General features: G+C 37.9%; 1 protein-coding gene across 1 annotated transcript in view; it reads left to right on the forward strand.

Annotated features, from left to right (window-relative positions):
* Positions 1-16,680, forward strand: part of TMPRSS15 (transmembrane serine protease 15) — a 144,192-nt gene that overhangs the window by 121,375 nt on the left and 6,137 nt on the right. The window contains exons 22-24 of the mRNA XM_044939908.2: positions 8,273-8,454; positions 10,135-10,230; positions 16,393-16,532. Of these exons, the coding sequence (XP_044795843.2) occupies positions 8,273-8,454; positions 10,135-10,230; positions 16,393-16,532 (418 nt within the window). The remainder of the gene's footprint in view (positions 1-8,272; positions 8,455-10,134; positions 10,231-16,392; positions 16,533-16,680) is intronic.

Below are 16,680 nucleotides of genomic sequence, written 5' to 3' on the forward strand. Positions count from 1 at the left end.
AAATTATCTCATTCAGGTTGCAGAAATCCTGTAACACTTTTTCAAGATTTTAGTAATTTTTACAGATCAAAAAAAAAATGAGAAGTATTTTCCTAAGCCAGTAGAGATTTCAAGATTAGTGACTTATTGGGTTTTGGTTATGGCATGGATCTTGATTCCTTTTCTAAGAGATACCAATTTCCAATCTGGTGTCATCTACTTAAAGTCACCTTTGGCCCATATCATATAACTCATTTCCTTGATAGTATTCTATCAGCACTACTTTTAATAACATACTTTTATTAACAGGTAACATTATTATTATTAGTCCACTCAGAAGTTTTATTTCCTAAATGTTTCAGCATCTGATCTCTGAAGCTACTTCTACTTTGAGAATTAATTCTTCATCTTAGATGGCATCACTGTGTGCTCTCTTCCCTTATTTATTTTGTATAATCATGTGTGCTGATATGGCTTGATCTGCAACTCTTCTCTCCACCTGGCTGATATGTATAACCACTGGTTGTGCTCAATCTTTCTGACTCCTGGACTGCATCTTGTTTTTCATATATTCCTTCAGTCAGTGAGCACTCACCGTTTTTTGTTCTGCTTTTGGCTTCACCGAGTCTTCATTGAGGTGTGTGAGTTCTCTGTTGTGGCCCACAGGCTTAGTTTTGGGCTCCTAGTTCCGTGACCAGGGGTGTAACTTGTGTCCCCTGCATTGGAAGGAAGATTCTTAACCACTGGACCACTAGGGAAGTCCCAGTGAACACTAGCCTGTGCCAAGCACTGTTCTAAGTTCTAGGGGTAATAATGCTCTACAGACCAACAAAGTTTTTGTGTGAATGATGCTTATATTACAGGCTAGGGCAGAAAACAAAACACTGAGAAGCCTTGCTACCACTGTTAATCAGGAAGTGATTGACAGTGGGGTAGGAACAAGATATGAGATATAAGCAAGACCGTATCCTAGGCCCTGGTGAGGACTCAGTTGGCCGTGGTAAGTGGGATGTGAGCCTGGAAGGCGGAAGAGTGACCTTGTCTTGTCAGGTATCTGTGTAGAGATTCCACTGCTGAGGGGAGCAAGGGTAAAGTTGGGGGAACCAGTCAGAAAGAAACAATGGTGGCTCTAAGATTATGTTAGAGGAAGCTGGACAAATGCCTGGATCTTATTAATACGCTTAGATGCTGAGAGCCATCTAAAGTTGCAGTGATCTCAGAAAGTGAAGAGGAACTAAAGAACTTCTTGATAAGGGTGAAAAAGGAGAATGAAAAAGCTGGCTTGAAACTCAACATTTAAACAAACAAACAAACAAACAAACTAAGATCATGGAATTCAGTCCCATCACTTCATGGTAAATAAAAAGGGAAAAACTAGAAGCAGCAACAGATTTTATTTTCTTGGGCTCCAAAATCACTGCAGACAGTGACTGCAGCCACAAAATTAAAAGATGCTTGCTCCTTGGATAGAAACGTACGACAAACCTAGATAGCATTTTAAAATGCAGAGACATCACTCTTGAGAGTCCCTCAGACTACAAAGAGATCAAACCAGTCAGTCCTAAAGGAAGTCAACTGTGAATATTCATTGGAAGGACTGATGCTGAAACTGAAGCTCCAATAGTTTGGCCACCTGATGGGAAGAGTTGACTCATTAGAAAAGACTGTGATGCTGGAAAAAATGAAGTCGCTCAGTTGTGTCTGACTCTTTGTGACCCCACGGACTGTAGCCTACCAGTTTCCTCCATCCATGGGATTTTCCAGGCAAGAATACTGGAGTGGATTGCCATTTCCTTCTCCAGGAGATGTTCCTGACCCAGGGATCAAACCTGGGTCTCCCACATTGCAGGCAGATGCTTTACCATCTGAGCCACCAGCAGATGCTTGGAAAGAACAAAGGCAAAAGGAGATGTGGGCAGCAGAGGATGAGATGGTTGGATAGCATAACCAACTTAATGAATATGAATTTGAACAGACTCTGGAAGTAGTAAAGGTCAGGGGAACCTAGCATGCTGCAGTTAAAGGGGTCTAAAAGAGAGTGGGAAATAGATGGGGAAACAGCATCAGACTTTAATTTTGGGGCTCCAAAATCACTGCTGATGGTGATTGCAGCCATGAAATTAAAAGATGCTTACTCCTTGGAAGGAAAGTTATGACCAACCTAGATAGCATATTCAAAAGCAGAGACATTACTTTGCCAACAAGGTCCACCTAGTCAGGGCTATGGTTTTTCCAGTAGTCATGTATGGATGTGAGAGTTGGACTGTAAGAAATCTGAGTGCCGAAGAATTGATGCTTTTGAACTGTGGTTTTGGCGAAGACACTTGAGAGTCCCTTGGACTGCAAGGAGATCCAACCAGTCCATTCTAAAGGAAATCAGCCCTGGGATTTCTTTGGAAGGAATGATGCTAAAGCTGAAACTCCAGTACTTTGGCCTCCTCATGCAAAGAGTTGACTCACTGGAAAAGACTCTGATGCTGGGAGGGATTGGGGGCAGGAGGAGAAGGGGACGACAGAGGATGAGATGGCTGGATGGCATCACCGACTTGATGGATGTGAGTTTGAGTGAACTCTGGGAGTTGGTGATGGACAGGGAGGCCTGGCGTGCTGCAGTTCATGGGGTTGCAGAGAGTCGGACATGACTGAGTGACTGAACTGAACTGAACTGAAAAGAGAGTCGGACATGACTTAGTTACCAAACTACAACAACAGATAGATAAGGAGAAGAATAAAGGGTTTGTCTTTAAGCAATAAGATGAGTGTTCATATCATTTATTGAGATGATGAAAATGAGAAGAAACAGAATTAGAAAGGGAATAAAAGTTCTGATGTTTTGTGTATTGAATTTGAAACTTCCTTTCAGAATCCAGGCTTCCCAGGTGGTGCTAGTGGTAAAGAACCTGCCTGCCAATGCAAGAGACTCAAGAGACATGGGTATTTCTGGTATTTAACGTCATGGCATTGGATAAGATCATCATTGAAACTAATGTTAATGAAGAAAAGAAGAAGGCAGAAAGCAAATTCTAGAATATTCTAATATCTAAACTTTTGAGAAGAAAAGAGCTGGGAAAGAGAAACTGAGGAAGAGTAGAGAGTGAAATGAGAGGAAAATCACAAATCCGTGGATAGTCTGGGGAATCAAGTGAAGAAAGGCACTCAAAGATGATTTCTTAAGTTTCCAAATATAATCCTTGTTGTTGTTCAGTTGCTAAGTCATGTCTGACTCTTTGCGATCCCATGGATTATAGCCTACCAGGCTCCTCTGTCCATGGGATTCTCCAGGCAAGACTACTGGAAGGGGTTGCTATTTCCTTCTCCAGCGGGTCTTCCTGACCCAGGGACTGAACCCACATCTTCTGCATTGCAGGTATATTCTTTAACACAAAGCCACCTGGGAAGCCCAGCAGTAATCCACCAGATCAAATAGTGCTGAGGATTATTTGGCTTAGTCTTGGTTCCCTGTACTTATTTCTCTTTTCACACTTAAACACATAGATGCATAACTTTATTTTAAAAACATACTTAATAGATGAAATAAAAAGTCCCATATGTATGAAACGCTTTCCTATTCATGAGAAAGGATAATATTGGAACACACCCTTCCTGTCAACCCTCCTTTACAATACATCTGCCTTTTTACACACTTGGCTTTTTTTCTTTTGAGTTTCTTTATGGACTCATGGCTCTTTATTAACAATGTATTTTATTAACTAGAATAATTATTGTGATTACTATATGATGCTCAAATTGTTAAAGCTAGCCAGTGTTATCCCATTTAGTATGGTTCCTTTGTTCTTTTATTTTTTTTTTTTTATGTTTTTAAGGTTTTTTTTTTTTTTCAATTTTATTTTATTTTTAAGCCTGAAACACTGTATTAGTTTTGCCAAACATCAAAACGAATCCACCACAGGTATACATGTGCTCCCCATCCTGAACCCTCCTCCCTCCTCCCTCCCCACACCATCCCTCTGGGTCATCCCAGTGCACCAGCCCCAAGCATCCAGTATCGTGCATTGTACCTGGACTGGCAACTCATTTCATACATGACATTACACATGTTTAAAATTACCTCTGATACTCTTGAAAACTTTATTGCTCTCTGACAACAGTAGCACATCTCAGTGGCATTCCAATTCTTTCTTGCCTTTGAAAATTGGCTATTCCATTAGGAATTCTTTTCCATTCATGGAGAATGATAATAGAGACTAAAAGTTCTGTAAACATATGGGTTGGCAGTGGGCAAACTTGCTGAGGTTGCTTTATGCCACCATTAGTAATGGGAGAATATTAAAAAATTCAGTTTATAGTACGGGTTCCCATTAATCTTTTTTTCCTTTTAGTATATTGCGTTGCTCTATGATAATTATCTTACCATATTTACTTCCTACCACAGTGAAAATCCCACTTACAAATGGACATTTTTTTTTAAGATTTTTACAGATCAGATGACTATTTATATTTACTTTTGACCATGTCGAGCGGCATATGGGATCTTAGTTCCCCAACCAGGGATAGAATCCATGCTCCCTTCAGTGGAAATGCAAATCCCTAAACACTGGACCACCAGGGATGCCCCCTGGACATTGTTATGCTTACATTAGTGAAGTTATTTAATCCCAGGACAGAGCAGCGTCTATGGAGCACCTACTATATGCCATGAGGTGCACAGTCTTTGAAGTTGCAGAGGTCAGGAACACACATCTTTCTATTTCATCTCAACCTATGCCTTTCTTTTCCTCACTACTGAGAAAAACACTTTGCTTGAACAGAGCAAGCAAAGATGAAACGTAGCAGAAATTCTGCCCACATGCCCTAACTAAAAATACCCTATTTCTGCCATCTTTAGCCTCTGCTGGATTGGGTCTGCCTATCCAGTGGGGTTATATACTGTTCCCATCCCAACCTGTCTTCTCTCCTATAGCTTTTCCTTGATGTGTGAGATTACAGACGTTTTGAAACAAAAATATTTTTAAAACATACCAAGTCCCCTTTCTTCATCTGTAGTGATTTCTCTGAAGATTTTCTTCCCCCATCTCTTGGCTCTGGATGAATGGAAAAACTAGGAAGGATTTGTATTGCTCAATATACTAATAGTAATTACAAAGTACGGATTCTTGAGTCCCATGCCAACCTTCTAAATTAGAATTTCTAGAGATAGAATGTAGGAATCTGAATTTTTAGCAAATTTCTCCATTCATTCATAAGATTTAAGTACTGTTGGCTATTACTTCCGTAGTCTCAAGTCTTTGTGCTCAGAGGAAAGGATGTAGTCATTGTCCTGTGCTTGTGCTAGTGTGGGGCTCGTGCTGGGGGAAGTTAATTACATACACACGGAAAGTTATGCAGAAGGGACATGAGAGAGAAGAGCAAATGACACATGTTGGAGAGATATTTCTTATCCATAGCGCTGCTTACAGATGGTGGGAAAAAACATGGAAGAGAGGCTCTATTCATTGTAGCACAATAATAATTTCAGAAATCATTAAGAATTATGTCAGAATAACATTGCTGTAAGCCACATTAGACCAGAAGATTAAAACATGCATGTTTAATCTTAGTTTGTTGTTTGTGTTGCTTCTCTATTTGAAATACCAAAATAATGAGAGAAAATGGTGGTTCCTAAACTTTGCATTACCTACAAATTCTCTCATATCAGTGTTATTTCAATAGTTCTCAGATAGAGTACAGTACATACAAAAGAGATAATTTGGGAGTTTAGCTACTAAACTGCATTTTATCTGAGCTGCATTTGTTTTATCTATTTAAATTGATAGCAAGTAAATTGAATATACCACTGAGAACTTTTTTGTATTTTTTCTGAATATAAAATATGTAGAAACACTTAAGGAGACAATAAATTTTTTAAGTAAATGTACTCAATTTCAAAATGAAATCTATAAAATGGGGTCATACTTCCTTTGAACAAATGTTAATAGTTATTATTAAAATGTTATACTATTAATATAGTGTTATTAGTATAATAATTAGTATACCAATTATACCAATTAATAAACAATACTTTATTCTCATTCATAATGAAATCAATAATTAATTAATAATTTATTGAATAAATAACTTACTTATCTCAGTATTTATAAGTGATTTGATTATGGGTTACTTAATTATAAATAGTAAATTTAATAATTTATTAATAATAAATGAACAAAAGTAATAATGATTTATCATTACTAAATAATACTAACTATAAGTGATTAGTATGTATAATTTAACATATAAATAATAATATAATGCATTGGTTATATAAACTATAATGCAAGGTATATATAAATAAATACAATTAAATGCAAGGTAGGAAAATAGTGGGGCAATTTTAAGATGCATTTTTTGTAAATATCCAGTAAATATATAAATTAAATGCTGAGTAAAAATACATACAACTTTTTCAGAGGAGTAATTGCCCATTATTTAAGAGGAATACACAAAGTAATGAATAAATAGGTAAAAACATAACAGATGGATTTGAAATAACTTCATGCCCTTTATATATTTACATATATTTGTAGGTGACTTGGATTCTAATATTTGAAGTACCATGTTAAACTAGGCATTTATGACCACAGAGAATTGAATGACTAGTTCTGTTATATTACAGTTATTGGAATTTTCACTTCATTGTGAATATGGCTGAGTTGGCTTAATACCAGTTTTCCAACGGTAATTTCTTGGTATGGAGATGTTGCCTACCAACAGCACATTGAGGAATTTCTGTACACTTTCAAATTCTAATACAATCTCTAATTTAATCTGCCTATAATACAAATGTTATCCTTTACCAGTACATTATCAGTAGTCAACATTGTGTATGAAAAATTGTGAGTTCATTATGTGTGGAAACTGCTCAAGTTCATGTATTACCTTATAAATATAATAGGTTTTATTGCTTATGTGACCTCTGTGAATTCAGTGATCCCCTAAACAGGAGGTGCTGCTGAACTTCCTTTCATTGTTACCATAGCTACTGTGGTTGGTGGAAGGAGCCTTGGACCGAGAGGTGGTCTCCACACTGGAATGTGATCTATAGCAGTAGTTCTCAAACCTTACGAGCAACATGGAGATTTAATTTAAAAATGAATATTTAAAAATGCCTCTCTCCATCCCAGACTTATTAAATCAGAGATAGGGAAAGGAGAACAGTGTTATTTAAAAGTGAAACAGGTGATTCTAATGGGAAACATAAGTTGAAAACCACAATCTAGTTCAGTTTAGTCACTCAGGCGTGTCCAACTCTTTGAGGCCACGTGGACTGCAGCACGCCAGGCTTCCCTGTCCATCACCAATCCAGAGTCTGCTCAAACTCATGTCCATTGAGTCAGTGATGCCATCCAACCATCTCATCCTCTGTTGTCCCTTTTCCCTCTGCCTGTAATCTTTCCCAGCATCACGGTCTTTTCCAAGGAGTCAGTTCTTTGCATCAGATGGCCAAAGTATTAGACCTTCAGCTTCAGCCTCAGTCCTTCCAATGAATATTCAGGGTTGATTTCCTTTAGGATTGAGGTGTTTGATCTCCTTGCTCTCCAAGGGACTCTCAAGTGTCTTCTCCAACACCACAGTTCAAAAGCATCAGTCCTTCAGCACTCAGATTTCTTTATGGTCTAAATCTTACATCCATACATGATTACTAAAAAAACCATACCTTTAAATAGAGGGACGTTTTTCGGTAAAGTAATGTCTCTGCTTTTTAATATTCTGCCTAGTTTGGTTCATAGCTTTTCTTCTAAGGGGCAAGCATCTTTTAATTTCATGGCTGCAGTCACCATCTGCAGTGATTTTGGAGCCTCAAAAAATAAAGTCTCTCACTTTTTCCATTGTTTCCCCATCCATTTGCTGTGAAGTGATGGGACCAGATGCCATAATCTTAGCTTTTTGAATGTTAAGTTTTAAGCCAGCTTTTTCTCTCCTCTTTCACTTTCATCAAGAGGCTCTTCAGTTCCTCTTCACCTTCTGCCATAAGGGTGGTGTCATCTGAATATCTGAGGTTATTGATATTTCTCCCAGCAACCTGGATTCCAGCTTGCGCTTTATCCACCCCAGCATTTCACATGATTTACTCTGCATATAAGTTAAGTAAGCAGGGTGACAATATACAGCCTTGATGTACTCCTTCCCCAATTTGGAAATTAAAGGAAATATTTTTAAAGAAGAATTCGTCAGAGAAGTGCAAGATTACCTGACGATATGAACAAGTGGTTCTGAAATATCTACTGTGAATTTCTCTAGAGTGTAACTGTGGTGGATGGGAAATTTCTTATTCTTTTGTTTTCATAATCTTTAGGAGAAATATGGAGCCGTCTAAGTGGAAAGCAGTGCTAGGCCTGCATATGGCATCAAATCTGACTTCTCCTCAGATAGAAACTAGGTTGATTGACCAAATTGTCATAAACCCACACTACAATAAACGGAGAAAGGACAATGACATCGCCATGATGCATCTTGAAATGAAAGTGAACTACACAGGTAAGAGAAATCAGCTTTAGTCATCTTATCTGACCATATTAATTCAAGATCAGATTTGAAATATTATCAGTACCAGTGTATTAATAGTCCATAAAAGTTGGGTAATTTGTTATAGAAATCATTATAATTTAAATGGAATTGGGGAATGGGGAGAAACATATTAAATTACCTTCATCAAGGTGCTTAAATCCAGCTTTCTGGAAAATTGACCAGTAAAATAAAACTCTCAGAGTCCTGTATAACAGTCAACTCCAAGGAGCAACCCAGAGAAAATAGATCATGCTCTACTGCACGCAACCTCTCTTTCTCATGGAAAAGAAAGGTAGGTTCACCTGCTATAGATTCTGGAATAGGACAAAGTGAGACGACCATGTGTTCAAAGAGCAAAGAGAGTGAGAATGGCTATCCGTGTGTGTGTGTGTGTGTCTGTGCTCAGTCATCACCGACTCTTTGTGACCCCATAAACTGTAGCCCACCAGCCTCCTGTGTCCATGGAATTTTCCAGGCAAGAGTACTGGATTATGTTGCCATTTCTTCCTCCAGGGGATTTTCCTGACTCAAGGGTCAAACCCATGTCTCTTCTGTCTCTTGCCCTGGCAGGTAGACTCTTTACCACCCAGCCACCATTCATAAAGAGAGTCAGTAATATTAATGAAATGGCAGATGGAGGGCTTCCTCCAAAAATGTAAATAAGGTATAAGAAATCACCTGAGAGAGTAAACCTTATCCTGAAGGGCTCTGCTCAGCTCCAACCTTTACTCTGAAGACTTTCCAGTCCCCAGTCAGGAGAAAGTGTTGGCATTCCTGTGCTTCTAAGGAATTTGGTCTCCATGTGTAGGAGTGTGTGTTAGTTGCTCCATTGTGTATAACTCTTTGTGACTCCATGGACTTTAGCCTGCAGGCTCCTCTGTCCATGGAATTCTCCAGGCAAGAGTACTGGAGTGGGTTGCCATTTCCTTCTCCAGGGGATCTTCTCCACGGGTCTCCTGTATCACAGCGGATTCTTTACCATGAACCACCAGGGAAGCCCCACGTGTAGGAGAGCACTTCTGAAAGGCACATGCTTGCTGCAGTTGGTTGTATGAGCCTATCCTTTTATCTACTTTTGTGTCTGCCCTGTGTTTTACATGTCTCGGATGCTGAACAAATGTTAGGAGGCTTGCAAATTATTGGAGAAGGGCTGAAAAAGTCAGCAACCTGTGCTAATGCCTCCATAAGTACCCTGTAAAACAATCGCCTAAGACCCTTTTTAATGTGGGGATAATTGGGGGAAAGAAAAATCCCCCACAGAACATTTGCCCAAATTTCTCTTAATTAACCCTGATAAAACAGCCTTACCAGGATTTTCACAGAGCTGGCATCACATTCTATTAAGTACCATGATGATTTAAAAATCAAATGTGTATGACTAATTCCAGAACTAAGATGTGTACATTACAGCAGAGTAATTGAGACAATGCGGGGGATCCTAAAAGGTCACCAGTGGTACCTAATCCACTTTCAAAGAAGTGCTGCTCTGCAATGTTCTTTCCCTTAAGATTGATGTCTAAAACATGTCCAGGCAGCATAAAATGAAAACACGAGTTTTTTTTTAGATGAAATGTTGAAAAGGATTGATTTTTAAAACTTTTGGAAATGCATGTGTGTTTGTCCTTGTTTTGTTTTCTTTCATATTTCCAGATTATATACAGCCTATTTGTTTACCAGAAGAAAATCAAGTTTTTTCCCCAGGAAGAATTTGTTCTATTGCTGGCTGGGGGACACTTATATATCAAGGTAAATTGTCAGATTCAAAAGAAAATATAAAAAGCTTGCTAGTACTCTACCCTGTGACTATTTTAAAAAGACTCATATTATAACACTTTTCCTCAATGTCTCTTAAAAATGCTGTCAGGCTTATATTCATATGTTCTGTATTTGTATAGTTAAAAATTTCATTTCCAAATTGCATGTGCCATATTATAAAACTATAATTATTATAAGAGGGAAATCCAAGCATCCCCCGAGCTCAATATCTAATGTTAATATTAATATTATAAACTATCTGATGAAAAGATATACTCACTGAAGTGAATACAGCCAAAAGTGACAAAAATGTATTTTTGTAAAGCATATGGATGAAGTCTCATCAGAAGCCGAATTATTTTCTTTTTAATTAATGTTTTTTATTGAAGGATAATTGCTTTACAGAATTTTGTTGTTTTCTGTCAAATTTCAACATGACTCAGCCATAGTCTGAGCCTCCTTTTTGAACCTCCCTCCCATCTCCCTCCCCATCCAACTTCCTCTAGGTTGATACAGAGCCCCTGTTTGAGTTTCCTGAGCCAACAGCAAATTCCTATTGACTATTTTACATATGGTAATGTAAGTTTCCATGTTACTCTTTCCATACATCTCCCCCTCTCCTCCCCTCTCCCCATGTCCATAAGTCTGTTCTCTATGTCTGTTTCTCCAGTGCTGCCCTGTAAATAAGTTCTTCAGTACCATTCTTCTAGATTCCATATATATGTGTTAAAATATGATATTTATCTTTCTCTTTCTCACTCACTGCACTCTGTATAATAGGTTCTAGGTTTATCCACCTCATCAGAACTGACTCAAATATGTTCCTTTTATGGCTGAGTAATACTCCATTGTATATATGTACCACAACTTCTTTATCCATTCATCTGTCGATGGAAATCTAGGTTGCTTCCATGTTCTAGCTATTGTGAATAGTGCTGGAATGAACAATGGGATACATGTGTCTTTTTCAGTTTTGGTTACCTCAGGATATATGCCTAAGAGTGGGATTGCTGGGTCTTATGGTGGTTTTATTCCTAGTCTTATAAGGAATCTCCATACCGTCTTCCATAGTGGCTGTGTCAATATACATTCCCACCAACAGTTCAAGAGTGTTCCCTTTTCTCCACACCCTCTCCAGCATTTATTGTTTGTAGACTTTTTTTTTAAAGTATATTTTTATTCAAGCTCATAGGACCTTATCAGTTCAGTTCAGTTCAGTTCAGTTGTTCAGTTGTGTCTGACTCTTTGCGACCCCCATGGACTGCAGCACACCAGGTCTCCCTGTCCATCGCCAACTCCTGGAGTTTACTCAAACTCATGTCCATTGAGTCATTGATGCCATCCAACCATCTCATCTCTGTTGTCCCCTTCTCCTCCTGCCTTCAGTCTTTCCCAGCATCAGGGTCTTTTCAAATGAGTCAGTTCTTTGCAACAGGTGGCCAAAGTATTGAAGTTTCAGCTTCAGCATCAGTCCTGCCAATGAATATTCAGGACTGATTTCCTTCAGGATGGACTGGTTGGATCTCCTTGCAGTCCAAGGGACTCTCAAGAGTCTTCTCCAACACCACAGTTCAAAAGCATCAATTCTTCGGTGCTCAGCTTTCTTCACAGTCCAACTCTCACATCCATACATGACTACTGGAAAACCGTAGCCTTGACCAGACGGACCTTTGTTGGCAAAGTAATGTCTCTGCTTTTGAATATGCTATCTAGGTTGGTCATAACTTTCCTCCCAAGGAGTAAGCGTCTTTTAATTTCATGGCTGCAGTCACCATCTGCAGTGATTTTGGAGCCCCAAAAATAAAGTCTGTCACTGTTTCCATTGTTTCCCCATCTATTTGCCATGAAGTGATGGGACCAGATGCCATGATCTTAGTTTCCTGAATATTGAGTTTTAAGCCAACTTTTTCACTCTCCTCTTTCACTTTCATCAAGAGGTTCTTTAGTTCTTCTTATAGGACCTTATAATGACTCTTTTTTTTAATTTTTTTTATTTTTTTGTTTTTTAACTTTACAATATTGTATTGGTTTTGCCATATATCAACATGAATCTGCCACAGGTATACTCGTGTTCCCCATCCTTAACCCTCCTCCCTCCTCCCTCCCCATACCATCCCTCTGGGTCGTCCCAGCGCACCAGCCCCAAGCATCCAGTATTATGCATCGAACCTGGACTGGCGACTCGTTTCATATATGATATTATACATGTTTCAATGCCATTCTCCCAAATCTTCCCACCCTCTCTCTCTCCCACAGAGTCCAAAAGACTGTTCTATACATCAGTGTCTCTTTTGCTGTCTCATATACAGGATTACTGTTACCATCTTTCTAAATTCCATATATATGTGTTAGTATACTGTATTGGTGTTTTTCTTTCTGGCTTACTTCACTCTGTATAATAGGCTCCAGTTTCATCCACCTCATTAGAACTGATTCAAATGTATTCTTTTTAATGGCTGAGTAATACTCCATTGTGTATATGTACCACAGCTTTCTTATCCATTCATCTGCTGATGGACATCTAGGTTGCTTCCATGTCCTGGCTATTATAAACAGTGCTGCGATGAACATTGGGGTACACGTGTCTCTTTCAATTCTGGTTTCCTCAGTGTGTATGCCCAGCAGTGGGATTGCTGGGTCATAAGGCAGTTCTTTTGTAGACTTTTTGATGATGGCCATTGTGACCAGTGTGAGGTGATACCTCATTGTAGTTTTGGTTTGCATTTCTCGAATAATGAGCGATGTTGAGCATCTTTTCATGTGTTTGTTAGCCATCTATATATGTCTTCTTTGGAAAAGTGTATGTTTAGGTCTTTTTCCCACTTTTTGATTGGGTTGTTTCTCTGGCATTGAGTTGTATGAGCTGCTTGTATACTTTGGAAGTTAATCCTTTGTCAGTTGTTTCATTTGCTATTATTTTCTCCCATTCTGAGGGTTGTCTTTTCATCTAGCTTATAGTTTCCTTTGCCATGCAAAAACTTGTAAGTTTAATCAGGTCCCACTTGTTTACTTTTGTTTTTAATTCCATTACTCAAGGAGGTGGGTCACAGAGGGTTAGCTTTGATTTATGTCATCAACTGTTCTACCTATGTTTTCCTCTAAGAGTTTTGTAGTTTCTGGTCTTACATTTGGGTCTTTAATCCATTTTGAGTTTATCTTTGTGTATAGTTTAGGAAGTGACCCACTCAAGGAGGTGGGTCACAAAGGCTTGCTTTGATTTATGTCATCAACTGTTCTACCTATGTGTTCCTCTAAGAGTTTTATAGTTTCTGGTCTTACATTTGGGTCTTTAATCCATTTTGAGTTTATCTTTGTGTATAGTTTAGGAAGCGTTCTAATTTCATTCTTTAACATGCAGCTGTCTTCCCAGCACCATTTATTGACGATGCTGTCTTTGCCCCATTGTATATTCTTGCCTCCTTTGTCAAAAATAAGATACCCATGGTACATGGGTGTATTTCTGGGCTTTCTATCTTAAGAAGCCAAGTTATTAACTACTACTTTTCCCAAAGCAATGAAAGTATTTGTATTAATCATAGAAATAATATAATTTATATTACATAAATTATCATATAAATGTTTACATGATAAATCATATAAGTTAATCATATAAATGTAAAGATGAGTAGGAAATTCTTTTCAACATGCTGATTCCACCTACTGACAAGAAGACTCAGATATGGCATGAATGTTACACTGAAGACTATAAATTGATAAACCATTGGCTCACTAGCATTTTTTGATAGCATGCTTTCCAAACAAAGAAAACATGCCCATATTAAAAATAATCAAGCATTTAAAAATAAAAAGCATGCTAGTTCTTCATACCCCATAAATGTAACTGCAAGTTTCATTGGTTTCAAAATTCTTCATGGGAGTTAACTCCATGTAGGATAATTTGACCATTCGTTCATAGCTAAGCAAAAAGTTAAAGAACTATTGTCAGGTGGAAAAACCTGGTCTCTAGAATCACAATAGGTCATTGCCATCTTATGTAAAAATCCTAATTGCATTTAAGATGAAAATGCACAAAATCTTGTAGAGAGGAGCAGGTCCCAAAAGCAAAAGATGCACAGCAAAAATATCCTTACTTCTTGTAGGAGAGAGTATAATATGTGAGTCAAATCATTGTCTGATGGTTCCAACAAAGGTTCTCCACTGCAATTACGTTATGTAGCTGAAATGCTTTGCTTCTGCTGCCCGGAAAGTATATTGAAGTCAAATACTGTTTATTATTCTATTTCCTCCATTTGAAAAATGTCATGACTTATTAACTTTGAAATCTGAAGAGTAAAAATGATTCTTAGATATTTTTTCTATCAGACTTCAAGCTAAAAGACATTTATGACTACAATGTACTCTTTAAAAACAAATTATCTACTAACAAAATTTAAGACTTTATTGCATAAGAAATTATTTTTTTAAGAGTTGAGTAAACTTGTTCAGATTTGCTTATTGTTACTAAAGATATGCATTTAATTGACTTAAGAAAAGACTCTGGGAGTGGTATGGAGCCAAGAAAAAAAAAAATCTGCATCTGAGATCAATTTCACTTAGAAATAAACAAATCATATTTAAATATTTCCTGGGTGATGGCAATTTTAACGAATTTTATGAACTTTGTCTTAGGGTTTCCAACTATTTCTAAAATCCCAGTTTTTCCCCTTTGAGTATAATATACTAATTAATTTTCTAAGAAGATCATGAACATATTGCTTACAAAGAAAAGAAAGAAGTATTAGTTGATTAAATCAAGGCAACTAGTAAAATTAAAATAACTTCACCAACATTTTTGTGTGGGTTTTTTCTGTGTGAACATGTATATTTTCAATTGTCCTCTTGATAACTCATGTTGACAAGTATTAACTGTAAGACCACTGCTCAAAATTTTTTAACTTTTTAAAAAGTTTTATTATATAGTGAACCAATTTATTTATTTCTTGACAAGCAGCAAAATTGTCTTTGATTTTTATCGTAAAACTAAGTCTACCAGGCCATACTCCATCTTCATAGAATAAATGACAGTGAGATGCTGAAAGTTCTCCTCCATCGTAACCTCTATAATTCACTTTTTAAAGTCCATTGTCAAACTTTAAAAGTCATCCAGCCTCTGAAGTCACTGGCACCAGTTGGAATCAGTTCCCAACTTCATGTTCACTGTCATACTGATGCCTTGAAATCGACCATGGTTGGAGTGCTTATAACAGGCACATTGACAGGCAATACATATTGGGGCTTTGTCTTCATTTCTTGAAAACCAGTTATTGAACATTTACAAACACACCACTGGGTTATTTACACATTGCTTTGCACCTAAATCTCACACACACACACGTTTGTTTCTCATTTTTTAGTGTGGCAACAAAACATAACTGGAAATGAGGTCACACCAGCACTGGCTGTCACATGCGCTAGCTGATTTTCAACTTTCTGCCTCTCTTGAGAAGCCAAATAGAATTGCTAATTATTGGAAAGTGCTTATCATGTACCTTTTCTAGGGCACTAGACACCTGCTTTTTTCACATCCCTCTTGGGATTGGTGTTTCAGTAAACAAAGATTCAGGCTTTCAGTGGATGAGTCATTTTGTAAAAAGCATGGAAGTGTGCTCTGCTACTCAATGCCTCCTTTCTCTCTGCACATGGATGACAAGCTGATTGCCCTGAGACCAGGGCACAGTTCCTCTGAGCTTTGTCTCCTGCGCAGTTCGCACCTGTTTGCTCACAAAGGAGCTGAATACTATCATAAGGGAGCACCTATTCAGGTGGCAGATGAAAAGCACTTCTGGATTTCTGAGCCTTTGCTAATTTTCATGAATGAAGCTTTTTGTGTTGGTGGGCTTTTTTCCCCATGAACCATGTTGCCACCACTTGAAATTACTGAAAATACCCAAAGACTGTCTAGTCCAGTCAACCATCCCTGCTAACCCTTGGGAACTAAAGAAAGTGCTTTACTGTCACTCATTTGGCAAAATCCACAGATGGGCTTTATTATGTGCTTTAAAGTACAGGGTTTAGCATTTAGTTTCATTGTATATGCACACAGTACTCAGTAATGAGAGGGAACTGTTGAAATAAATAAGACTGATGGCGGCTCATTCGCTGCTGCATGTTGATCACTTCTGACTGGCTGGCTGCATTATCCATCTCCAACAGGTTCTACTGCAGACGTACTGCAAGAAGCTGACGTTCCCCTTCTATCAAATGAGAAATGTCAACAACAGATGCCAGAATATAACATTACGGAAAATATGGTGTGTGCAGGCTACGAAGCAGGAGGGGTAGATTCTTGTCAGGTAAATATGTAAAACTGCTCACCTTCAATTTCAAGAAAGCATTGCTACATGATGAGCTCATCATTCATTATGACCAGGGAGTACAGAACTCACCAGGATCTTAAGTATCTCTTCTTTTACAAAACTGTGACTTTTCACTTTTATTTGT

This window comes from Bubalus bubalis, chromosome 1 (genome assembly GCF_019923935.1).
Source record: "Bubalus bubalis isolate 160015118507 breed Murrah chromosome 1, NDDB_SH_1, whole genome shotgun sequence".
Taxonomy (NCBI): Eukaryota; Metazoa; Chordata; class Mammalia; order Artiodactyla; family Bovidae; genus Bubalus; species Bubalus bubalis.